General features: G+C 38.7%; 1 protein-coding gene and 1 pseudogene across 1 annotated transcript in view; one reads left to right on the top strand and one right to left on the bottom strand.

The window, feature by feature from the left end:
* The first annotated feature begins 642 nt into the window (after positions 1-642).
* Positions 643-13,286, top strand: LOC140709590 (uncharacterized; annotated as a pseudogene).
* A 113-nt stretch (positions 13,287-13,399) lies between these two features.
* The window catches only part of PON3 (paraoxonase 3), a 29,184-nt gene continuing 16,670 nt past the window's right edge, over positions 13,400-25,913 (bottom strand). The window contains exons 4-9 of the mRNA XM_007982111.3: positions 25,643-25,808; positions 20,810-20,936; positions 17,323-17,523; positions 16,217-16,298; positions 15,819-15,947; positions 13,400-13,616 (exon numbers count right to left, since the gene is read on the bottom strand). Coding sequence (XP_007980302.2) covers positions 13,458-13,616; positions 15,819-15,947; positions 16,217-16,298; positions 17,323-17,523; positions 20,810-20,936; positions 25,643-25,808 — 864 coding nt within the window. The 3' untranslated portion in view covers positions 13,400-13,457. The remainder of the gene's footprint in view (positions 13,617-15,818; positions 15,948-16,216; positions 16,299-17,322; positions 17,524-20,809; positions 20,937-25,642; positions 25,809-25,913) is intronic.

Raw genomic sequence — 25,913 nt, 5'->3', positions numbered from 1 at the left:
ACCAAACATATATCCACAACTAATTCTACCATCACACAAGATTCCCCAAACCTTCAAATATTAACTTTCCTCTGGGAACTTTGCTAGATAAATCCACCCAGTTTTGCCAGGGACACCTAAGCTCCTTCAGTTGTCAAAATTTCTCGTTCCAGCCTGCTGATACAACCAATGCCTGCAAATTACCAACCTCAGCTCTACAGAAGAATGGGTTCTATTGGACCAAACTCAAAATTCTCTTTCTTAGGAAAATAAAACCAAGGGAACTAAACAGAATCAAAGCCCATGCACACAAGTCTTAGCAGGCATGCCTATAGCCACCAACTACCTGCGTGTGTTGGCAGCCTTGGCATGTCTTGGAGCTGTCCTCACCCCCTTGTTTCATTTTTACATCTCTACTTATCTTAAAACCCAAGGAGCCTTCTATGTTTGTGGCCAGTCAGTTCACCAGTGCCTCCCCACTAACTAGACTGGAACTTGTACCATAGGCTATGTATCCCTAGACATCTTCACAGTCCCTGACAATCTCTCTCTTCCAGCACCAATCTACAGGCATTCCATCTACAGGCATTCCATCTACAGGCATTCCATCTACAGGCATTCCAATTAATTCTCCTTCTCACAGGACTTGGTTTTATAGCCAGTATGGGAACCAGAATTGCTAGAATCACAAAAGCCTCCTTGACCCATAGCCAGCCCTCAAGGGAAATAGCCAAGAACATTGATGCCATGGCTAAAACCTTAACAACTGTGCAAGAGCAAATTGACTCTTTAGCAGTTATAGTCCTCCAAAATGATCAGGAATTAGATAAGTTAACGGCAGCACAGAGAAGAATTTGTTTAGCCTTAGATGAAAAATGTTGCTTATGAGTAAATCAGTCAGGAAAAGTACAATATCAGACAACTCCTAAATGGAGCCTCCCATTTACTGGAACAAGCCTCTCAGGGTTGGTTAGATTTGGAAGGAACCTGGAAATGGTTCCCCTGAGTTATTCCCCTTTTAGGCCCACTTGTTAGTCTCCTAGTTTTGCTCCATTTTGGGCCATGTCTTCTAAATCTAGCAACCTGATTTGTCTCCTCACACCTTCAGGCCATCAAGCTCCAGATGATCCTCAGTGAGAGATACCATCTTCTCAATATTCAAGAGTCACACTTCTGTCTCCACTGCTCTGTGTCCTCAGCTCCTAGAGGCCCAGTCTCTGTGGCCCTGTTACCTTCATGTTTTGGAAGATCCACAATTAAGAGGCCAGGACTCCCTGGAAGCCAAAAATGAGTCTCACTCTGTTGCCCAGGCTGGAGCGTAGTTGTGTGATGTTGGCTCACTGCAACTGCTGTCTCCCGGGTTCAAGCGATTCTCCTGTTTTAGCCTCCTGAATAGCTGGGATTACAAGTGTGCACCACCACACCTGGGTCAGAAAAACTGGGAAAAACACAGGCTCTTCCACTTACTGGATATTTTGACAAAATATCCTCCTTCTTTGGCCAAAAACATTGACATTATTGATAAGCTTGTTAGAAATTCAAAAAATTAGACTTTATTCCAGATCTTCTGGGAAAAAACCCTGTATAATAAGGGGCCATTGCAATTCAGAGTCGTGGCCATTGTGGCCATAGAATAGTCTCTGGAGGAGTGGCATTGCCTGGACACTGCACAGCGGAATTTATATAGGGATGTGATGTTAGAGAACTACAGAAACCTGGTCTTCCTTGATATTGTTGTCTTAAGGCCAGACCTCATCACCTGTCTGGAGCAAGGAAAAAAACCTTTGACTATGAAGAGACATGAGATGGTAGCCAACCCCTCAGTTTTGTGTTCTCATTTCACCCAAGATCTTTAGCCAGAGCAGAGCATAAAAGATTCTTTCCAAAAACTGATACTGAGAAGATATGAAAAATGTGGACATGACAACTTATAGTTAAAAAAGGCTGTGAAAGTGTAGATGTGTGTAAGGTGCACAAAAGAGGCTATAATGGACTTAACCAATGCTTGACAACTACCCAGAGCAAAATATTTCAATGTGATAAATATGTGAAAGTCTTTCATCAGTTTTCAAATTCAAACAGACATAAGACATACTGGAAAAAAACTTGTCAAATGTATAGAATGTGGCAAAGTTTTCAACCAGTCTTCAAACTTTACTACACATAAGAAAACTCATACCAGAGAGAAGCCCTACAAATGTGAAGAATGTGGCAAAGCCTTGGAACGGTCCTCACATCTTTCTACACATAAGATGATTCATACTGGAGAGAAACCCTACAAATGTGAAGAATGTGGTAAAGCCTTTAACTACTCCTCTAACCTTGCACTACATAAGAAAATTCATACTGAAGAGAAACCCTACAAATGTGAAGGATGTGGCAGGTCCTTTAAGTACTTCTCTTCCCTTACTACACATAAGATAATTCATACTGGAGAGAAACCCTACAAATGTGAAGGCTGTGGCAAAGCCTTTAACTGCTCCTCTAACCTTATTACACATAAAAAATTCATACTGGAGAGAAACCCTACAAATGTGAAGAATGTGGCAAAATCTTCAGTTAGTCCTCTATGCTTACTACACATAAAATAATTCATACTGGAGAGAAACTGTAAAAGTGTGAAGGATGTGGCAAAGCTTTTAACCAGTCCCACAACTTTTTCTTCACGTAAGAATATTCATATTGGAGGGAAACCATACAAGTGCGATAAATGTGGCAAAGCCTTTATTTCCTCCTCAAACCTTAATAGACATAATTCATATGGGAGAGAAACCCTACAAGTGGGGGAACATGTTCAAAGCCTTTAAGCACTCCTCTACCCTTACGAGACATAAGATAATTCATACTGGAGAGAGAGACCCTATGAGTTTGATGAATGTGGGAAAGCCTTTAACCAGCTATCAACTTTTACTAAATATGAGAATTTATATGGAACATAAACTCTACAAATATAAAGAATGTAACAAAGCTTTTCGGAAGTTCTCAACCCTTATTATACATAATTCATACTGGACAGAAATCCTACAAGTGTGAAGGACGTGGCAAAGCCTATAACAGGTTTTCTTTTTTTTTTTTTTTTTGAGACGGAGTCTCGCTCTGTCGCCCAGGCTGGAGTGCAGTGGCCGGATCTCAGCTCACTGCAAGCTCCGCCTCCCGGGTTTACGCCATTCTCCTGCCTCAGCCTCCCGAGTAGCTGGGACTACAGGCGTCTGCCACCTCGCCTGGCTAGTTTTTTTTATTTTTTAGTAGAGACAGGGTTTCACTGTGTTAGCCAGGATGGTCTCGATCTCCTGACCTAGTGATCCGCCCGTCTCAGCCTCCCAAAGTGTTGGGATTACAGGCTTGAGCCACCGCGCCTGGCCTATAACAGGTTTTCAATTCTTTTTTGTTTTGTTTTGTTTTGTTTTTGAGATTAAGTTTCACTCTTTTCACCAATGCAACGATCTTAGCTCACTGCAAACTCTGCCTCCTAGGTTCAAGCCATTCTCTTCCCTCAGCTTCCCTAGTAGCTGAGATTACAACTGCCTACCACCATGCACAGCTGATTTTTTTACTTTTAGTAGAGACACGCGATTTTGCCATGTTTGCCAGGCTGGCCTTGAACTCCTGACCTCAGGTGATCCACCTGCTTTGACCTCCTATAGTGCTGGGATTATAGGCGTGAGCCACGATGCCCAGCCACAAGTTCTCAATTCTTAAGAGACTTGGTGATAATTCATGCTGAAGAGGAACTCTACAAACCTAAGAAATGTGACTGACAGTGTTTTTACCAACACCTCCAACTTCTCTATACATAAAAATAATTATACTAGTGTGAAACCCTAGAGATATATAAAAGGTGACAAAGCCTTTATATGGTTGCCACACTTGATTGTAGGTAAGATAATTCATACTGGCAAAACTCCTACAAGTGTGAAAAATGTGGCAAAACTTTTCATCAGTTCTTATACCTTATTTCACAGAAAAGCTAGTATCCTTCAGAAAAATTGTACAACTATAAAGAATATGGAAAACCCATTAATTCCTACTCACATTTTACTCGACATAAAAAGTTCCTTTTAATAAAAGCATTAAAAGTGCAATTACAGTCAAGAAATCTTTCAGAAAGTATAAGCCTTTAAAGTGAAGAAGGAGTATTGGGAAGACAACTATGACAAATATAAAGGGGGTTATAGTACATTTGCTTGTATCACAGATCCTATTGCACACATTTTGTACTAGAGGAAAACCCTGTAGCAGTTGCTCAAGCTTTATTCAACATCAGGGAATTTATATTGGAGATGAGTCCTGCAAATGTAATAAGTTTAGAAACACTGATTTTTTTTCCAGAAACTACAACCTAGAAAACACCAGAGAGTTTATACTAAAATATAAATATGCAAATGTGGTAAATATAAAAAAAATTAATTCAAAATAGAATGTACTTAAATATCAGAGAATTTACAGTAGAATAACTAAGGCACTGACACTTCAGACATTACACTGAATCAGAGTGTTGAGTATAAAAACGAATCCACAACTACAGTTTTTAGATACATGATTTGCATGTAACTTTAAAAGGAGTGGATTTTTGGAAGCATGGTAATTACATTGAAAGTATATTTGTTTCCTTGAACAAAATTTTTTAAAACTGCAAAAAAAAAAAAAAAAAAAAAAAAGAGTCACACTTCTACAGAGGACCACCAGACTGTCCATTAGTGAGACACGAAAGAAGCGAAATCCTGCCCCTGTCTCCCTTGGACCTTGCTGGATACCACTTTCAACAACCCACAAAGCCACCCTGCCCTGACAGCAAGAGGCCAAGACCCACAGAACAATCATCACTATCCTTCTGTCAGCAGGAAGCAGTTACGAAGACTGACCTTTCTTTGTCCATTTTCCCAAAGAACTGGGTTGGGAATGTTAGAGTAGGTAGTTTGGCAGACACGAACAGGGCTAAAGAGGCACCCATCCCGCCGCTGCTTCCATGAATCTCAGACGACCATCAGATGATCAGGCGATCAGGTTATGGCCAGGTGGTTGTTAAGCTGACTCACTAAAATAGTAATTGGTGGCAGCTGATGCCAGGGACGGGCAGGTTCCCAGTAGATTGAAAACACCTGAAACATGATCGGCAGCTTCCCGATAAGGTCTCAGGAGTTGGGTGAGTGGACCCGAGCCTGCACACTAAGAGGCAAAATGGTGGAGTTTAACTGGTATACGAGCTTCCTCTAGGAATGCTCAACTGGTAAGGGAAAAATGCCTCAAGTGAGCACACACAAAACTTCAGTAAACACATTGCATATGCAGCCCCTCCCAAGTGCTAGCAGGCCACTGCACACGTGGAGATCCCACCTTAAGGAAAAATCGAGGAAGGAGAGCTGCAAACCTCAGAACCATGCCAATGTGTAAAAACCCCAAGTGAAGGATTGGATGAGGCACTTGGGTCTCTTAAATTGCCCGCTTGACCCTCTTCCAAGTATACTTTCTTTCCTTTCACTCCTGCTCTAAAACTGCTTAAAATAAACTCTCATTCCTGTTCAAAACCTTGCCTTGGTCTCTCACTCTACCTTATACCCCTTAGGTAAATTATTTCCTTTAAGGAGGCAAGAATCAACTTGCTGCAGACCCATATGGATCCACCACTGCTAACAATCCTAGAGCTAACTACCATGTTAGTTTTTGCTCTGATGTTTACTATTTCCCTTCTTGAACTTTCTTTGATCTTACTTTGCTGTTTTTTTCTATCAACAAAAGGATGATATTACCTCTTTAATATCAGTCTTTCTTCTTTTCTAATATATTCATTTAAGAGTATAAATTTTACTTAAATTTAATTTTGGTTGTTTCCTATAAGACTTTATCTGTTGGAAAACTTTCATTCAATTAACATCACTTTCTTATTTCCATTTTACTTATCTTTTTTGACTCATGGATTATTTAGAAATGTTAAATAATTTTTCAACATGCAAATTTTCTAGGTTTGTAAAAAATTGAGTCTAAGCTTGATTGCATTGTAGTCAGACAATATATACTATTATCAAGACTCGCTTGATAGCCAGGTATATAGTCAATTTTTGTAGATGCTCCTTGTGAGCTTGAAAGAATGTGTTATCTGCATTACTGAATTACTTGGCAAAAGGTTCTATATAATTCTGTTAGGTTAAGTTTGCTAATTGTGTGTTTTAGGTGCTCTCTATTCTCACTAATCTTTAAAAAAAACTTTTCTAGTTCTACCAATAAACAATGAACGCAAGTTAAAATCAACCATGATGACAGTATGACTCTTTGTATTTTTCTTGTAGTAGTTCAGCAAATTTTTGCTTTGTATATTTTAAGGTTGTATTAGAAAGAAAATGTACACTTAAAATCACTATACCCCGTCTCTACTAAAAACACAAAAAATGGGGCCGGGCGCGGTGGCTCAAGCCTGGAATCCCAGCACTTTGGGAGGCCGAAACGGGCGGATCACGAGGTCAGGAGATCGAGACCATCCTGGCTAACACGGTGAAACCCCGTCTCTACTAAAAAATACAAAAAACTAGCCGGGCGAGGTGGCGGGCGCCTGTAGTCCCAGCTACTCGGGAGGCTGAGGCAGGAGAATGGCGTAAACCCGGGAGGCGGAGCTTGCAGTGAGCTGAGATCCGGCCACTGCACTCCAGCCTGGGCCACAGAGCGAGACTCTGTCTCACAAAAAAAAAAAAAACACAAAAAAAAAAAATCAGCGCGGTGGTGGGCGCCTGTAGTCCCAACTACTTGGGAGGCTGAGGTAGAAGAATGGCGTGAACCCAGGAGGCGGAGCTTGCAGTGAGCAGAGATCGCGCCATTGCATTCCAGCCTGGGCGACAGAGCGAGACTCCATCTCAAAAATAAAATAAAATAAATAAATAACAAACATAAAGAGAAAATCACTATATCTTCTGGGTGGTCCCTTCTATCCATGGTAAAACTTTTACTCTCAAAATCTATTTTGATTGATAACAGTATAGTTCTTCCCACCTTTGACTCCTTTTAAGGTCTTTGAGTTTGATATTCTGCAATGTCACCAACATATGGCTAGGTATGCATTACTAAGTCTCAGTATGATTAAAATATTTTCTCTACCCTTCTCTTTTCTTTTTTTCCTTTCTTTTTGGGGATCCAATTTGTCCTACGCTAGATCTTCTCACTTTTGGCCTCCATGTCTTCTGTAGAGTTTCCATCTCTCAGTTTCTCTGTGTTACACTGAGTATAATCTCCCATGAACTATTTTTCATTTCACTAATTATCTTTTCAGATCTGCTTCATTTCCTGTTAAATCCATCCATTAAAGATTTTTGTTTCTCTCTTTCATTTTCTTTTCTTTTCTTTTTTTCTTTTGGTCCCTAATGTCCTTGACACAACCCCACATTTTTTCCTAAAAACTGACCTCAAAAACTTAAGAATGAATTCAGGTCCCTTGCCAATAATTAGCCAAATGCATCACACAATCCATGACTTTATTTGAGCCTAAGCATGTTTTGGCCTGTCTTTATTTGCAACCTACATGGCCTCACTAGTCATCCACCTTTAGAGGGTGTATTTAGAGGCTTTGTGTGGGGCTAGGTGCAGTGGCTCATGCCTGTAATCCCAGCACTTTCGGAGGCTGAGGCAAGTAGATTGCTTGAGCCCAGGGATTTGAGACCAGCCTGGGCAATGTGGAGAAATCTTATCTATCTATCTATCTATCTATCTATCTATCTATCTATCTATCTATCTATCTATCTATCTATATAAGCTGGGTGTGGTGGTGCACGCCTGCAGTCCCAGCTACTCAGGTGGGGGGATTGCTTAAGCCCAGGAGGTCAAGGCTGCAGTGAGCCATGATCACACCATTGCACTCCAGCCTGGATGAAAGACAGAAATCCTGTCTCAAAAAAAAAAAAAAGGCTTTGAGTAACTATCCCAAGGCATTTGAGTCCTGAAGATTAGAAGTCATCCTCATAGCCTTTCCAATGGAGTAACACTTTTGGTGTGCTTTGAAATTAAAAAGTGGAAAATGTTTCCCTCAGATTGTGAGAGCCTTTACAAATATATATTTGAACAATTTTTAAGCTGCTGTACCTCAATAATAAAATGTTTCCTGGCTACTCATTAAGTTTTAAATTTCAATTACTAGATTTTCATTTCTAAAAGTTCAATTTTATATTTTTCAAATCTGCTGCAATTTTTTAATACAATTTACTGTATCCTGGGTTTAAAATTATCTATTTCTTTAAACTCTGTAAGTATAATTACTGAGCCTCTATTTGATCATTTCTGTATTTGGGGTCTCTGCAAGTCTGTTTCTGCCATCACTTGTTTCTGCTGGCTTTTGTTTCTCCTGCTCTATTTCTTTGGTTATTTATTTATTTATTTATTTATTTTTTACTGTTATTTGTTGCTTATTGCTTAAATAATTATTTGTTAGGTTTCTTAAGATCTAGGATAAAATCCAGAGAGGATATGTCTTTGTTTCTGCCAGGTGAGTAAATATACTACAAATATGGTATAACTTTATACTAAATTTATAGCTTGAGTTTTTTTTTCCATTCAATTAGTGAGAATTTGACTCAAAATCTGAGTGATGATAAGCAGATGGATATCATCAACAATCTTGAATTTATTTCAGCAATATTAAATTAATCAGCAATATTAACTTTATTTCTTCTACTTTTCTCAGTCCCAAGACAATTTTCATTTTAGGTTTCTGGGAGTGTAAATATTGAAAGGATTTATATTTATTTCAACCTTAGATGAATATTGAGCCCTTTGGGGTCAGAGGGTTTTGGTTTTATAGGCATTGGTCCCTTATTAGACTCCTCACTTTAGGATGAATTAGGATTTGGCTTCTGTTCCCCTTGCCCTCTGAGACATTAACACCCAAAGCACAAGATCAATCAGTTAAGATGACCTCAGGGCAAGAGCAAATTCATCTAGCTTACCTTTCTGGATTTCTGGTTTCCTTTAAATTATGATTTGCTGATTCCATATTATCTTGTCAGATATTTGATGCTTTCAAAAATATTTTATCTATTATCTTTTGTTGTTTATATTAGGCTGTTTTGTTCTGAATTATTTAGCCTGCTGTATTGCCAGAAATCAAAGATGTCCCTTTAAGATATAAAAAAGTTTATGTCATTTATTTTTAAAAGTTCTACTAGACTTTGAATTTATTGATTAATTTGGAGAGAATTTATATCCTTATAAGTTCACCTTATCCAGGAGCCTAGAATATGTATTCATATATTCAAAATATTTTCTAGATCTTTTATTAGAGTTTGAACATTTTCTCCATAGAGGTCTTGTGTACTCTTGGTTAACATATTTCTTTATTAAATGCTGTATAGCTTTTCTTGCTATTGTGAGTGCTATATTCTCTTTGATTCAAATTCATAGTTTTCATTGCTATTAAATATTATTATTTAGCTTGTATCAGGCAACACTGTTGAGTATCCTAATGGTACATCTCTTGTTTTACTTTCAAGTAGGTGATTATGTAATCTACAAATAATAATAGTTCTATTTCTTCCCTTACAATTCTTACAGTCCTTATTTCTTTTTCTTTTGTTTTTTGAGACAGGGTCTCTCTCTGTTGCCCAGACTAGAGTGCAGTGGAGTGATCACAGCTCACTGTAGCCTTGACCTTCTGGGATCAAGTGATCCTCCCACCTCAGTCTCCCAAGTGGCTGGGACTACAAGAATGTGCCACCATGCTGGTTAACTTTTTGTATTTTTAGTAGAGACGGGATTTTGCCATGTTTCCCAGACTGGTGTGGAACTCCTAGACTTAAGCAATCTGCCCTCTTTAGCTTCCCAAAGTGCTGGGATTACAAGTGTCAGCCACTGTGCAGAGCCTATTTCTTTTTCTTATCTTATAGCATTGGTCAGGACTTCCAATCCTATGTTAAACAACAGTCATGGTAAAATAGAGAGTCTTTGTCTTATTTCCAAGCCCAAAGGAAATACCCCAGCATTTTGTGAAGCATTAGTTCCTGCATTTGATCACTTTCCCCAAAAACTAGATAAAGTGGTTTCTGCTACCTGAAACTAAAACCTGTTTGATGCCAAAGGAATATAGAATGAGAATTTTTCTGTGCTTATAGAATCAGCATCAAAGGGCTCAAAGATAAAAACAACAAAGCACGAAGTACCCAACATTCTAAAAATAGCTGAAAATATTTGAAGTCAAATATCACAACCAAAGCTTGTTTGTGGCTCCTGGAAGAGTTCACCTACCCCTAACCCTCACCCTTGTATTCCCAATTCATGTCTCTGATAATTAAGCAGAAAGACTGGGGAAGAGAAGAGAACTAATTATCAAAATACAGCATTTATTGTGAGGAGTGATTCTTCTCCTTCCCAAGCCAAATGAAGGAAGAGGTTCAACATAATCACATAAAGATTGGGAGTGCTTACACAAAGGGAAAGTTGGTTGAGATAACTGTCTAGGCTGCAGGCCTGTTGGTAAACCTGTGCCTCCCTATGAAGGGGAGAAAAAACTTATTGAAGGGAGATAACAAGGCAAAGAGATGATGATAGTGGGACAGTCAGCAACCCTATCCTTCGGAAAGAATGGGTAAATTGCCTACTCCAGGAGGAATCCAAGCTTCAACCATCTTTCCAGGGCCTCTCTCAAAGAGAGGACACACTGAGTAAGGGGATCCCAGTAGCTGAAGGTTGAGAGTGACCTACTTGGAGCAAGAGCAGGGGTGAAATGTAAAAGAGATTATGCTGGATCTTCCACTGGCATTTCCAGGAGAGGGCCAACTTAATAACCCATTGGTCTTAGCCATAGAACAAGCAATAAAAGATAGTAATCACATGTCCATTAGCAAAAGACTTTAAGTCCTTTCCACTCTATCCTGTTCCAATTCTGAAAAAGCTAAAACCATAAAGTGTATCAGAACTTATTATTTTCCAAAGCCTCATGTAATTTTATTTTTGAGTCCCCACACATTGTTTGGAAGCACAAATCAATATATAAAGCAATTCCAAAGCCCCCTCCTAATCCCGGGAGTCTATAATCCAGGAGGGAGAGCTAAAGCATCATGGGAGACAGCAGGTCTTTGATGTCACCGTCTAAACTTTGGTCTCCATTTGAATCAAATGACTACTTATTTTCTTTTTCCTGACAGCGAAACCTTTTTAAGTCTATCAGTTCCTTTTTTTTTTTTTTTTTTTTTTTTTTGAGGCGGAGTCTCCCTCTGTCGCCCAGGCTGGAGTGCAGTGGCCGGATCTCAGCTCACTGCAAGCTCCGCCTCCCGGGTTCACGCCATTCTCCTGCCTCAAGACTCCCGAGTAGCTGGGACTACAGGCGCCCGCCACCTCGCCCGGCTAGATTTTTGTATTTTTTAGTAGAGACGGGGTTTCTTCACGGGGTTAGCCAGGATGGTCTTGATCTCCTGACCTCGTGATCCACCCGTCTCGGCCTCCCAAAGTGCTGGGATTACAGGCTTGAGCCACCGCGCCCGGCCAAGTCTATCAGTTCTTTCTCTGCTAACCCCCATTACCTCTGTGTACATGGGAATTTGCTTCTACGCCAAGTTCAAGTGCAGGTGTGATGCCATCCCCAGTAAATCACACTAGCATTTCTTCTCTGTTTTTTCATCAGGCTGAGCACAGAGAATCCCTAGGGCTTTGTGACTTTCCCAGGCCCTCCTAGGGAAAGGACACATTAGTCCCTCAGCAATCAGATCACCCAAATTTCCTGAGGGGTTTTATCCCCCAGCCTTTCTAACTTGGCCTGAGGAGAAGGCAGAGCAGGATCAATTCTCAGGAACTCATCAGCATCTAAATTATCTTTGTCTTTTCCTATCTCTCTTTATTCTCCCCTAGTCTGGTAAACATTATCTAATATAGTAAATATGAGGGTTAGGGACTAAAACAAAGACTATTATATTCTTCAAAACTGATTCTACTTATCTTCTTAAATTATGTCTTTATTTTTTTTCTGTGTTCTCTTGATAGCTAGGCTTTTGAAATTTAAAATCTGATAATTGACTATAGCATTCTGCTGAATGTTTATTCCTCTTTGAAGCAATGAAAACTATAAAGTCTTATAGTCAAAATCACAATGGGTTACAAGGGGAAAAAGGGAGAATTTTACCCTGCAAAACTTTTCAGCAAACTTACATATAACTGAGCAATGTAAGGATGTAAACTGGTCTCCCCAAATCTCTATCCCCAAAAGAGAAAAAGCATCAACAAACCACTCCCGAAAAAAAGTCACAAACAGGGAAGGGAGGTGCTTGGGTGCTCTTACTTTCATTAATGGTTTGTTTGCTGAAAGTTGTACTGGTTTTGGACCAAAAAAGGACACTTCTATTCATTCTCGTCAAACTAAGTTTAAGGTTGGTCTTTACGATAGTACATTAGGCCAGAACCATTCTACTCATTTCAGATTCCTTAGGGCCAAATTTACTGGAGATTGCTTAATAAGTGTTTATTGAATTAACCAGAAGAGCAAGCTAAAAGCAGTCAAAGACAACTGCCTTAAGGCTTCATCTAAGATTCAGAGCCCAGTAGGTTAGCAAAACAGTTGTCCCTCAATAACTATGGAGGATTGATTCCAGGACTCTGATGGATACCAACATCCATGAATGCTCAAGTCCCTAATATAAAATGGCATAGTATTTGCATATAATCTATGTACATTCACCTATGTAGGTAATATCTAGATAACTTATAATACCTAATATCATGTAAATATGATGTAAATATGTGTTGTACTGTGTTGTTTAGGGATTAATGACCAAAAAAAGTCTGTACATGTTCAGTACAGATGCAACCATCCATTTTTTTTCCAAATATTTTTAATCTCTGGTTGGTCGAATCCACGGATGTAGAACTCACAGTTACAGAAGGCCAACTGTACTTCAGATACAAGCATCAATACAAATAACAGCCTATTACAGATAAGCCCCGTCTGCCCTAAGGTAGCCTCTGAGGCCCATCTGTCAGATTTCTCAGAACCCGATTTCCTATGTGTCAGTACCCTGGGAGAATGCAAGTTCTCATGATGCTAATTCTTGCTTTATCTGCAGACTGGAACACTTAATTAACAGTCTATGCCCAGCACAACTTGTGGGAGAGAACAGGGGTTGTAAATACGTGAACATTAGCTTTTCTCTTGGTCTGGACTGTAGGAGACCCAGAACATCAAAACTGTAGGAAGAAACTTGGACCCAGTTACCAAGGACCTCTAGGTGAGTTGGAGACCTCACTGGACATTGTCCACATGTTTTATTGTAGAAAGAATATTGGGGCTGCTAACAAAGAGCTGTAAAGTTTGGCTTCTTGTTGGACTGTCATTAACCTGACTTGCAATTTGATGGCTATCATGGAATCTCTGTCTGCTCCTTTACGTCTATCCATAAGAAAAGCCACACTCACTGGTTGTTGTTTGCTATTTACTTGCAGTTCCACTTATACAATTATCAGCTTACTTTTACCAAATATGTAGACCTTTTTTTTTTTTTTTTTTTTTAACTATCTAGCGTCTAGAGCTCACAATACAGAGTTTTGTGAAATACGGTGCCTATGAGAATTTTCCCACGGTACACGGAAGCCACAGAGGTGCCCTGAAGCACAGAGCCATTGTTGGCATACACGGTGCTCACCCTGGGCTTCTCAGACAAAACATTCTGGATGCGAAGTACCTGTTAAGAAAAAGTCACTTATTAGTATATTATGTGAGTAAACAGCTGTTTCATGATGTTGTCCTTCCCAAACATTCCAGGATGAATCTATTTTTCAGAAATCAGAAGCTAAAATCTGTATATCTTCAATAACTTGTTCTTCTTCTGATGAAAGTACTAATGTCATAAAGATATCTATGCACCAAAGTGAACTGGCTTTCTGACATTAGCCAAATTCGTCAGGGATGACTTACACAATATTTATAGTGCAGGCATCCCTTACAGAAGGAGGTAAGACCCAGTGGATGCTCTTATTTAGTTCTCAAGTGGATAGTAGTCATCCCTCTGTGGGAAGAATCTTACCTTTGAGATTACAGTATGGGGAGAGAAACAAGACAAAATAATGAAGAAACAACCAGTTATCCAGTCAACCTGATGGGATGGCAATCATCACAACTGGAGCCCCTTCACATCTGCAAAGTGGCTAGAAAGCATAAATAATGGATACTACTTTGGAATTCCATCTGACACATCACTGCCTAGTACTGTTATTGATCGCGGGATTAATACACTTAACTTTGCTAATCAGTATATATTTAAGCACTCAGGCTTCCAAATAGCCTGGATGAAGTTCACTCAAACAAAATATGATAGGAATTAAAGGAAAACAATTAGAAATTTATGAGGTATGAGTCTATATTGATATCTCTTATTAGAATTGAGTTTGTTCTTTTTTTTTTTTGTCCTAAGGGAGATCCTTCATCTCAGGTTTGTTACACAAAAATACTTAAGCTTTGATTTCATGTAGAAAACATGAGATGCAACCGAAAGTAAAGGGTGTCATAATTGTGACAAAAAAGTCTTATCTAAAATTTTAAAAATAATTCAACTTGAAAATAGAGATATGAAAAAGATCCTAAATAATTTTCCAATAATCCTATGTATCATATTTCATTTCCTTAAGGCAGACATTGTGGTTGAGCTTTTGAAGCAAAGTTTTGTCTATCACTCTTAGGGGTATATATCTGAGGCAAGGATTGCTTCCTAGTTTAGGGTAACAAGTCTGGTTCTAGGCTTAGGCTGGACTTTTGTTTCTTTTTACATTTCTTGTGTTCTTTTTAAGAAGCTGTGACTAATACATTAATAAAAAAAGAAAAAATCATATTTTTAACTGAAAAACAGCAATATTGGAAGTAGAAATAACTGTATGTCCTAATTTACCCACTAGGCCAATTACCGGGTTTGAATTTGAATTTCATTTTCCCAAATCCCCAAATATGGATTCACACATTTTAATTTTTTTCAAACTGTACTTTCTCAATGAGGCCTACCCTGATCTCTGACTTTAGTAGTAGGACTTGCCCATCCTCCTGAATATAGTAATCCTGATCCCCTTTACTCTGCTGAGCCTTTTTTCCCATAGAATTTGCCATCTTCAAAGTTACTATGTAATTTACTTATTTCTTATGCTTATTGTTCATTGTTTGTCCCCCTTTCTTCAGATCAGGGATCTCTGTATATTTTTTCTGATATATCCTAAGCATAAGAACAATGTGTGACACAACATAGGTACTCAATAAAATAAATTTCTGAGTATGTGTGCCTAGAATTTATAACTATATATAAATTCATTAAAGATTTTTAAATTGTTAACCTTAATACCATAGAAAATGTACTATCTTATAATGTTTTTAATGTAGAAAATTCAATGGATTATGCTATTGCTTTAGAAGAGATATTTTAAAATAACATAAATGATATCTTGAAAATAAGACAACTTTCAACACCATCATATAGGTTAGAACTTGCAGGCAAAAACTCATTTTATTTTGAGATGACAGTTATTTAAATCCTTTTATCTGAGCATCATGTTGAACAGTGTGAAAGAAGATGGTACCATATATAACTCTCTCTTTGTCTAACTGCAAGACCTGCTCAGAGACTATCTCCTGATTGGAAATATGATATGGCAATCTGGGTCAATATGAATAATTGATCTTATGTTTTTCCATTATTCCCAATAGCAAGAGTTATTGAAGAGTTAATGGTGGTCTAAAAGAGTTAATGAACCTTATCTCCCTACCTGTCAAAAGCTTTAGTTTTCTCATATGTAGAATTTCTTTAGTTCTATAACACCACATACAACCGGCTTAAATTCTAGTCACCCCAACAAATTTGTTCTTGCAGCTTTGCCTGTGAGCTCAGAGAGGCATAGGAACTTACTTCTGATCCTGGAGGGTCCTCAGGGTTATAGTTCAGCAGCTTCATAGGATTAGGATGGCATCCTGGCAAAATGTCTCCCGTGGCAGGATCGACAGTCAGGTTATCTACTAAGGTGCCCAACTGTATCACCTTACAACAAAGAGGGAGTAGTGAAGACATTGTCTCAACGATTCTCTGCTTTCTTCCCTATTCATCCCCACAACCCCTACAGCTCCTTCTGGCACCTAAAATTGGTATTTTTAGGGGGCTTTGCTTCTGTATTTTAGAAACGCATGCATAATCTCACTGGTTTTGTTCTCAAACAGCCATGTTTTCCTCATTCAAGGGGCACATTCCTGGGTCAAGTATGGGACTAAGGTAAGAAGTCAGATTGTGTGGGCCAGACAGGGTACTCTTACCTTCAGTTGAGTTAAATCCCAGTTATCATGTTTTTCCATTACGTGAATGTTCTTAGCTGCTACATCAGCTACATAGACATACCTTTGAAGTAAATGACATTTACACTTAAGCAAGTGGTAATGAGAGACAACACTCACCTTTATTTTGGAGAAGAGGTATAAAAATTCACACTCCTTCAAAGTACAACTGCAATCCTTTTCTAAACCACAGTTAAATAAGATAATGGAGTAGTATTTTTAATATTCTTGAAGTGCTTTAAACAGGCTTTGAATATAAGTTATGACCATAATGAAACTGGTGTTTCTACATTGCATATATAGGCTCAATCTTATTACTTCAAAGTCACAACTTTTTCCTTAAATTGAATGAAAGTAAGTGGATCTCCTATAAGGCCAAAAGTATACATACTTCTAAAAACTAGTGCTTGAAAAGAAGTATCAAATGGCCATAAAATTCAATCACAATATTTTAAAAGAGGAAGGACACTGAGAGGTGTTTTCTACAGGGATCATCTCTGTTCATTATCTCAAATACACATGTTAATATTCAAGGTACTTCTCTTTATTTAAAAAAAACCTTGAATTTTTAAACACTTTTAAAAAGTGTTTTCTCATAAAATTTCATGCTGTTTAAAATAGTGTTTTCTCATTGAATAGTCTGCTCTTGTAAGTCAGTAAGTCTGAAACTTCTATAATCCCTATGCCCAATCTAAGGTAGCCTTCCCTCTCTCCTAAGAGCTTTTGTGTAACTGAACTTAGCATAAGTGGTCAAATACTTTCTAGTCTCATAAGGGGCAGAAGTATTGCTCATTTATCTTCCTTTTTAGTGGGTTAGGAAAGTGTGTTTCAAGAGTTATGTAAAAATTTGGAATGAGGTCCTTTTATGCTTAAGTCCACGTCCCTCCTTTAACCAGAAAGAATCTGATGTCCAAGGAAACAAATGGATTGCTTAGGATCACAGATTTAGTGCAAATCCTAGCCACAACTGATCCCTCCACACATATATTCACTATGTAAGCCTAAGTAAGGAAGTAACTACCTCGTAAGGAAAGGAGTCCACCAAAATGTCAAGGGCAAAGGATAGAAAAATACATACAAGAGCTTACTTCTGGTCTGCTGAGACTGTGATCCCATTGGCACTACAAAATCCTTTGGCCACCACTTTAACCTCTCTTGGGCTGTAGAAAAGAACATAAGTCCAGCGAAGATCCAAGATCATCTCAAATAATGACAGGAAGGAGTTGGTAAAATAGTGGTCTCTGGTGGCATAGAACTGTTCTGGTCCAAGAACCACAATGTCATTCACACTAAAGTGAAAGAGAGGTGGAAAAAGAGACCCATGAGTTATTTAAATATCCTTTATCCTTGTCAAAATCACTCATCTCTACATAGGCCAATATGTTCATCAATTTGAAAAAGGATACATGAACTAGTATGGATTAAGGAATTCCACAGAAAGTCATGATTCTGCATTGCCCTCCTGGGTTTTCTTTAGCCATTTATTATTTTCTCACTCTTCCCTTTCACAGAAGTCAGTGAAAAGAAATAAATTCACAAATAAATCTCAAACTCCAAAATCTGTTGACTTGTACATGTTGATCATGGTTATCTGTGACAGTTGTAGTGCAGTTCACTGATAGCTATGGTTATCCTCCTTCAGGAATTACACTTCCCCATCCCCTTGCAGTTAGGCACAGCCATGTGACTTGCTTTGGCCAATGAAATGAAATGAAATGAGGTGAGTGGCTTGTAGATGGAAGATTTTAAGAACCAGTGCTTGCTTCACCATGTTTCCCCCATGTTCCCACAGTAATGATAGAGACTGTGGTCCTCCTAGGGCCCTGAATGAGGATAATATGAAACTGAGTTCCTAAATAACCTACACTGGATACATAGCATGTATGAGCAAACAAAACAAACCTTGGCAGTTTTGAGCCATCAAGATGTTAGGGTTTTGCTGTCCTGTTATCAGAGCATAACCCAGTTCATCTGGACCTTTATATTTTCTCTGAGTAGATGGAATTATGAGTGATATTCTTTCTTACGTTCTTCAATATCATTGACATTTTAAAAGGGAGCAGGTCTTGTTCTTACAATCAGTAAGAACAATAAAGTCATTTTTATTTTTGAAAAGAAAAAAGTGACTTGAAAAAATAACGCTTAAACATTTTTAGATTAAATTTTAGGGAGGAAACTTTGGGTGAATCAGGAAATACTTTGAGGTTTCGATATATAATGACTTTCCCAAAGTCACCGGGCTACTCACGTTTTGTATCTCAGCTTAAGCATTCCTTACTCCAAAAAGTATTGCCTGACACCATAAATTAGGTTAAAGTGCCTCACAATTTGTTTCTGTAGCTTTCTGTTCTGCCCCCTTGTAAGTGCTTATCAATGCCTGTGCCAGTGTACGTACCCTCAGGCTCCTCTTTAGATCCTCATAGCCTCACCTGCCTTGTTCCAGCTGCTGTTATTTCAACCAGTTCTGCACAGGTCTGACATACTTCCCACAGGGGCAGCCTAGCAGTGTCTCAGATCATGCCTGCTGTGGGCCTCTTGCCTCCCACTTCCAGACTTCATGTTCACATCGAGTCATAGGATACCACAAAACTAGACTTGCATGTGCACAACAACCAAGAATGTGGGAGAATGAAGGCCTCTTGAGGCAAACCCTTGACTAACAGGAGATGGGGCCAGTGGATAAACCCTTCTCCCTTTTTCTCCTCGACCAGATTGTCCTGAGATGCAGCTTGCGTTGATTACTGGAGGATAAGTCCATGATTTCGAGCAGTCAGTTGCACTTAGCAGTGGTTGGCTTAATGACGCCTTTGCTGTACCTCCCTCACTGTGTGTTTCCTAGGGCTGGCACAGCAAAGAACCACAAACTCAGTGGCTTAAACACCAGAAATGTATTGCCTCACAGTTTTGGAGGCTAGAAATCCAAAACCACGTTGTTGGTAGGGCCGTGTTCTCTCTGAAGGTTCTGGGGAAGGATCCTTCCTTGCCTCTTCCAGCAAGACATTCCAGTAGTCCCAGGCATTCCTTGGCTTGTAGATACATCACTCCAATGTCAGTATCCATCTTCACATGACATTCTCCCTGTATATCTGCCTGTCTTCTTGCAAGGACACCAGTTCTACTGCATTAAGGGTACTCTATTTCAGCATGATTTTATCTTTACTAATTACATCTGCAATGACTCCATTTCCAAATAGTGTCACCTTCTGAGGAAGTGGTGGTTGGGATTTTAACATATTTTTTGGCGGGGGGGCAGAGCAGGGAGGGCAGGGGGACACAAAATTCAACCCATAACATTCTCCCTTCCTTGCCTCACACTGGTTTCTTAAGTCTGCTTCCTGGGATTGTACTCCCTAATGAAGTGGCCACATATCAGGTGTGCCCTCAGGCTGCACTTTCTGAGAGACTGTTCCTGTGAGATCCTATGCTAATGCAGTTGATCCTCACAATCCACCAGTTATGTAAGTCAGGCAAATGAGAATCCCCATTTTGCTCAATAAATTGAGGCACCAATTAAGTGACTTGACACAGTTTCCCAGCAACCCTGTGGAAGTCCTGTTCTCCACTATGGCCTCAGAACCCAGCACAGTGCATTAGGAGCAGAGTTCAATAACTTCAACCTCTCTTACTTCTACCCTCTGCATTTGTTTCCCTCATATTCTATGGGGAGAAATTAACACATGATGTTGAGAAAGAGAGCAAAGGAGAGAAGATGAACTTTCTTTTCTTTTCCTATTCTTCCATCCCATGAAATAGTTTACTGTTTTGGAGTCAGTTTTTAGTGTTAAGCCCATTTGGTAAAAGATGAATTCTTTATTGTTTGCTACAGCCTTTAAACAGGCAGCCTGTCCACTGAAAAGCCTGTTATTTTAATGAATGCAGGAAGAAAGATGTTCATTGCAACTGAGAGCTCAGCTTTGAATTCAGATGGATATAGGTTTACACCCTGTTTCTGCCACTTACAAACTGTGTAACTTGGGCAAGTTACCTAACCCAAACCTTCTCTAAGTCTTAGTTTACCCATGCCTATTATTAAAGGCTTTGTGAGAATTAAGTTAAATTAAGTATTCTAGCATAGTGCCTGGCACATAGTTGATGCTTAACAAATGTATTTTTTATAAGTGCCCACGGGCTTTTAAAAAATTCTACTTTAAAGCTGTAATTAAACAAAGAAGTGGCTCCTCTGGAGGTTGGTTATAACACCCGGTGGGCAAGGCTCACAGAACACAGCCTACCAGGACAACCAAAAAAGGGTGTAGGTGTTTAAACAGAGACCGATAGTAGGTATTGAGTTGCTGTGGTAAAGGGGATGGAATTAGAGCTGCGAATCTAATTGAGCACCTTTATAGGATTAAAATGCTTTCAAAATGCTGGAAAATGAAGGCATATTCAATACCTAACAGGCAATTTCTAGTGAGGTGCTGGGAAGAGTCACCATGGGAATCATTAGAAAGCTTTAGAAAAAAATCTAAAACAATTTCAAAACAAAAGTTTAAGAAAGCCTGCTGAACCAAAGAAAACAAAGCACACAGCAGAGGTGCAAAATAAATAGAACTGCATAATACTTTCATTCCATACCTTTTGAGAAGTTCGTGTGTTATAGTTTTCAGGTATACCAGAGAACATTGTTTTTCCTCAAATTTAAATATCTCCACAGTGGACTTCATGTGGGGATGATTCACAACATAAAGATACACTGTATGGTCTCCATGGAAAAAAGGCATAATTTCCAAGTTAGTTACCTCTATCACAACTAATATTAGACTTGTTTTAAAACTTGGTCACTTCCAAAAGTTTTCTTCATACATCTTGCATTTGACTCTCCTAGTCTATCTGATAGGTAAGTCAGACAAATACCAGAATCCAGATTTAATTGAGGAAATTGAAGCTCAGGAGGCAAATGACCCATCAGCAATGTCATCACCACAAAGTGGCAGAGCCAAGATGTTTGGCCATAGTCACTTCACCCTTATATGCATATCCTGCCTAACAGGAGCCTACAGAACTATAATGATGCATAAACAGGAATGTGGTTCCCCAGACGGCCCTTCAGCAAGAGAAGTGAGTGCAAGCAAACAAAACTTTGCTGAGATGTTGTGTGTGTGCAATAATTATCTGCATTGCAACAGAAGCTGAGTAAATGTCAAGGCAGTGTAAATACCTTAAAATAAGCAACATTTCCCAGCTAGACAATGAATTTCTGACACAAGCCAACATAACAATATTTAGTGAGCTCAATGGACATGGCATGTAAATACAAATGCAAGATAAAACAAACTAATTCCAGGTAGTACCCACCTCAGAAATGTCACCTACCCATTTCAACTGGAATGTGAACTGCTGTGAACAGGATTGAGGGTAGTAATTTGGCCTCTAAGAGTGCTGTCTTCTGACTTATCAGGAGTTCTAGGTTTGATGAGCTCTGGAGTTTTAAAGGATCTGGCCCCATCCTCCCATTGTAGGACTTGATCTGTATTCATCTTCCCTATTCCTTTCCCAGATGGAGTTTTTAAGCACGTGATGGAACAAGCCCAAACCCTGAGATGCAAAATTCATAACCAGGACCTCTGAAACACACTGGGCACTTTGATGCACATTAAGGAAAGGTGCTTGCTCACAGATGAAATCTTCCTTCTGGTCTGATCCAGCTCTGTTCCAAGGCTCAGGGCTTGGCAAACAGAACATGGGTTGGATTTCAGCCCCAACACAGACCTTCAGTCTTTTGCTAGACACAGTAGTGAACAATCATATGTGCTGCCCTGGTTTTATTTCTTCTAGTGCATCTACTGAATCCCCCTTTCCAAATAAGATATACTTAGTGAGAATACTTTTCTTCTCCATCTCCTCATTCCATCTCTATTTCTATGTGTAATATTTTGGCCTTATGAATTAAACACACAATTAAGGGAGATGACAAACAAATAAGATAAGCTGTGAATCATAATATACTCAACTTATGGAAGCCTGATTATATGACTGAATGTTATTGTGTAAACGTGTCCCATCTCAAAAAAAAAAAAAAAAAAAAAAAAAAAACCAAAAAAACACAACAGCAACAAAAAAAGAAAAAAAGCCCCAACTCCACCTCTACCTCTACCTCTAATACTACCCCATGCAATGAAATAGTTTCAGGTAAATTTAATCACTTATTATACCATCTCCAATGAAGAATCTTATGTCTTATACAGTGTGAGGCAAAACAGTTGTGGTTTTCAAATTATTTAAATAGAGTCCTAATCTCATCTTAGTAAGACACAGGATTAGAAGTGAGACCTCTTCTGTCTGAGTTCTGGATCAGCCATTTACTAACTGCAGAAGTGAAGTCACACTTCACTGTATTCCTCTAAACTTCATTGTATCCATCTATAAAGTTGAATATTACTATGTGCTCTGCCTGTCCTATAGGGTTCATTTATTTATTCATCTAATATGTGTTCAGAGAGTACCTACTGTGCATCAGATACGTTCTAGACTCTCAGAATCCAGCAATGGACAAATCACATATGCTTTTATGGTGATTATATTTGAGAGAGGAAAACAAGGAGGAAAAATTATTAAATAAATTAAAACAAAGAATACTACAGTTGGGAGACATGTTCTTCATAGAGTGTCATTCATTTGAAGAGTAACAGTTAAGTTTAGGAAATTGCTATAGAGCAAGAGCAGGAGAGGGAAAGAAAATTGGTATCCTTTAACGTTAAAAAAAAAAATAGTTACCTCTGTAGGCTGGGAGTGGTGGCTCACGCCTGTAATCCTAACACTTTGGGAGGCCAAGGTAGGTGGATCCCCTGAGGTCAGGAGTTTGAGACTAGCCTGGCCAACATGGTGAAACCCTGCCTCTACTAAAAATACAAAAAAATAGCCAGCACGGTGGCGCACACCTGTAATCCCAGCTACTTGGGAGGCTGAGGCAGGAGAATCGCTTGAACCCGGGAGGCGGAGGTTGCAGTGAGCTGAGATTGTGCCACTGCACTCCAGCTTGGGTGACAAGCAAAACTTCATCTCAAAAAATAAAAAAAGTTAGTTACCACTGTAATGAATGATTTTTAAAAAGAGGTACATTGAGAAGAAATATAGAAAGGTACACAACCTGGAACAAGATGGTGGGAAGGCTTCCCTGAGAAGATGATATTTAAGCTGAGGCTTCAATGATGACAAAGAGTGAGCCAGAAGTGGCACAAGGTCATTCCAGGCAGAGCGAACAGCAGATGTAAAGATCCCGAGGCATGAGACACTTCATCGAATGAAAAGAAATCCAGTGTGGCTGGTCCAGAGAGTCTGGGGGAGAATGGTTTCCAGTGAAACTGGAGAGCATACAGATGCCAGAATGTACAGGGGAAGCACCCAGGAACACAGGCCATTCTGGAGATTTGGGGTTTATCCTCAGAGTGATGGAACAACATGGAAAATTTGATGAAAAGAGGGACATAATCAGATTTGCATAAAAAGCAATCCTTACTATGACAATGAATTGAAGTGGTATGAGAAGGAAGGTACAGTTGGGGGCCCATGCAGAATCAGGGAAGACATGCTGGGCCCTTGGACTGCTGGTGGCAGTGAGGATGGGGAGAGGTGGACAGATATTTCAGATGGGAGAGATATTGGAGAGATACATCAAACAAAACATTATAATGAGTTGATCAAAAGGGCCAGGGAGAGGAAGTGTCAAGGTTGGGCTCAGGATTTTATTTTGGGAAGTAAAGACACCATTATAAATGAAAATAGTTTGTATATTATAAACCAATGAAAAATTGTTAGATTCAATTATCTTTCAAAGCAGAGTTTGCTAAGCAAATAAAAAGTGTATATAAGATTTCATGGAATTCTAGCATTTCAATTTGGCCCTCCTTTCATGTGGTCACTGTTAGTGAGGTTTCCCTGTTCTTACTTTTCTTCATGCTGTATAGACCCACAAATATTTTAAAATTAGATGTTTGAAATTATGAACTGTGAAGAAGTCAAAAATAATATTGGAAACTGTTGTTTTTAAAGCATATATGGTATGTTAATAACTGTTATGTTTTTTATAATATATTTTTGAGATATAATTCACACACCATTGAATTCAGACTTTTAAAATGTAAACTTCAGTGTGTTTTAGTATATTCACAGGGTTGTGCAACCATAACCACTATCTAGTTTCAGAACATTTTCATCACCCAAAAAGAAATCACCTACTCATTAGCTGTCATTCCTCCTTCCCCACTCCCCTGGCTCCTGCCAACAATTTTTCTGTCTGCGAATTCACCTATTCTGAACACTTCATATAAATGGAATTACATAATATGTGGCTTTTAGTGACTAAATTCTCTCAGTTGGCATTATATTTACAAGCTTCATCCATATTATAGCAATGCATGAGTAGTTCATTTCTTTTTATTGCCAAATAGTGTTCTATTGTATAAATGCCTATCACATCTTATTTATGAATTCATCAGTTGATAGACATTTGGGTTATTTCCACCTTTTGTATTAGGAGTAATGCTGCTATGAACATTTGTGTACAGTTTTTGCATGGATATGTTTTCAATTCTCTTGAGCATGCACCAAGGTGCAGAGTTGCTGGATTGTATGGTAACTCTATGTTTAACATGTTGAGGAAATGCAAAACTGCTTCCCAAAGTGGTTACATTATTTCACAATCCCACTGGCAAAGTAAGAGGGTTCCAATTTTTCTACATCCTTGCCAACATTTGTTATTGTCTGTCTTTTTAATTATCACCATCCTAGTGGGTCTGAAATAGTATCTCATTCTGGTTTTGATCTGTATTTTCCTAATGACTAAGGATGATGAACATCTTTCATGTGCTTACAGGCCTTTGTGTATCTTAGGAGAAATGTCTATCTAGGTAGATATTTTGTCCATTTTAAAATTATATTATTTGTGTTTTGTTGTTGTAAGAATTATTTATATTGTCTGAATACAAGTCTCTCATCTAATATATGATTTACAAATATTATCTCTCATTCTTTGGGTTGTTTTTCACTTTCTTGATGGTGTCTTTTGAAGCACAAAAGCTTTTAACTTTGATGAGTCTAATTTGTTTTTTTTTTTCCCTTTATGTTATGTTTTTTAATGTCTCACAGTTGTCTTTAGTGACAACTAAACTAAAGGGTCTTTAGTTTATATGTTAGATTTCTGAGAACGCTATTCAAACAGGTTGTGACAGTCAAACAAGAAGACAAGTGAATAGAAGGAAGAGCAGGAGACTACATAGGGCCAAAAATGCTAGTGTTCCTTCTTTAATGCAATGGTTACAATGTTTTATACCTATTTATCATTTTACAAAAACATAAGTGTATGGTAAAATACCATCCTCTCTCTTCCTGTTACATAAATATTGAGGGGCTGGAGATAAATGGTTTCTATTTCCCTCATTTCCCCCTTATCCCTAAGCATACAGGCTTTACCTTTGTCGATGAAAATACTGATCCCATGTGGATTAAATAATTCTTTGTCAAATCCACCACTGATTTCTAGTGCTTGTGCCCTTGGATTTTGTTCATTCAGATCCATCAAGAAGATTTTTCCTGGCTCATCTGGTGCAAAGTTTGGCAGGCCTGGATATTTTAATCCCTTTTAAAAATAAAGAACAAGTGTGCACACATATACATATCAAAACAATATTTTCATATGGAATTAAAATCTCAAAGCCAAATAAAAATGTTCAAAGTTCTAAAT

Source organism: Chlorocebus sabaeus, chromosome 21, assembly GCF_047675955.1.
Source record: "Chlorocebus sabaeus isolate Y175 chromosome 21, mChlSab1.0.hap1, whole genome shotgun sequence".
NCBI classification, from domain to species: domain Eukaryota; kingdom Metazoa; phylum Chordata; class Mammalia; order Primates; family Cercopithecidae; genus Chlorocebus; species Chlorocebus sabaeus.
Note: the sequence above shows the minus strand (reverse complement) of the source record. Positions and strands in the feature narration are given on the sequence as shown.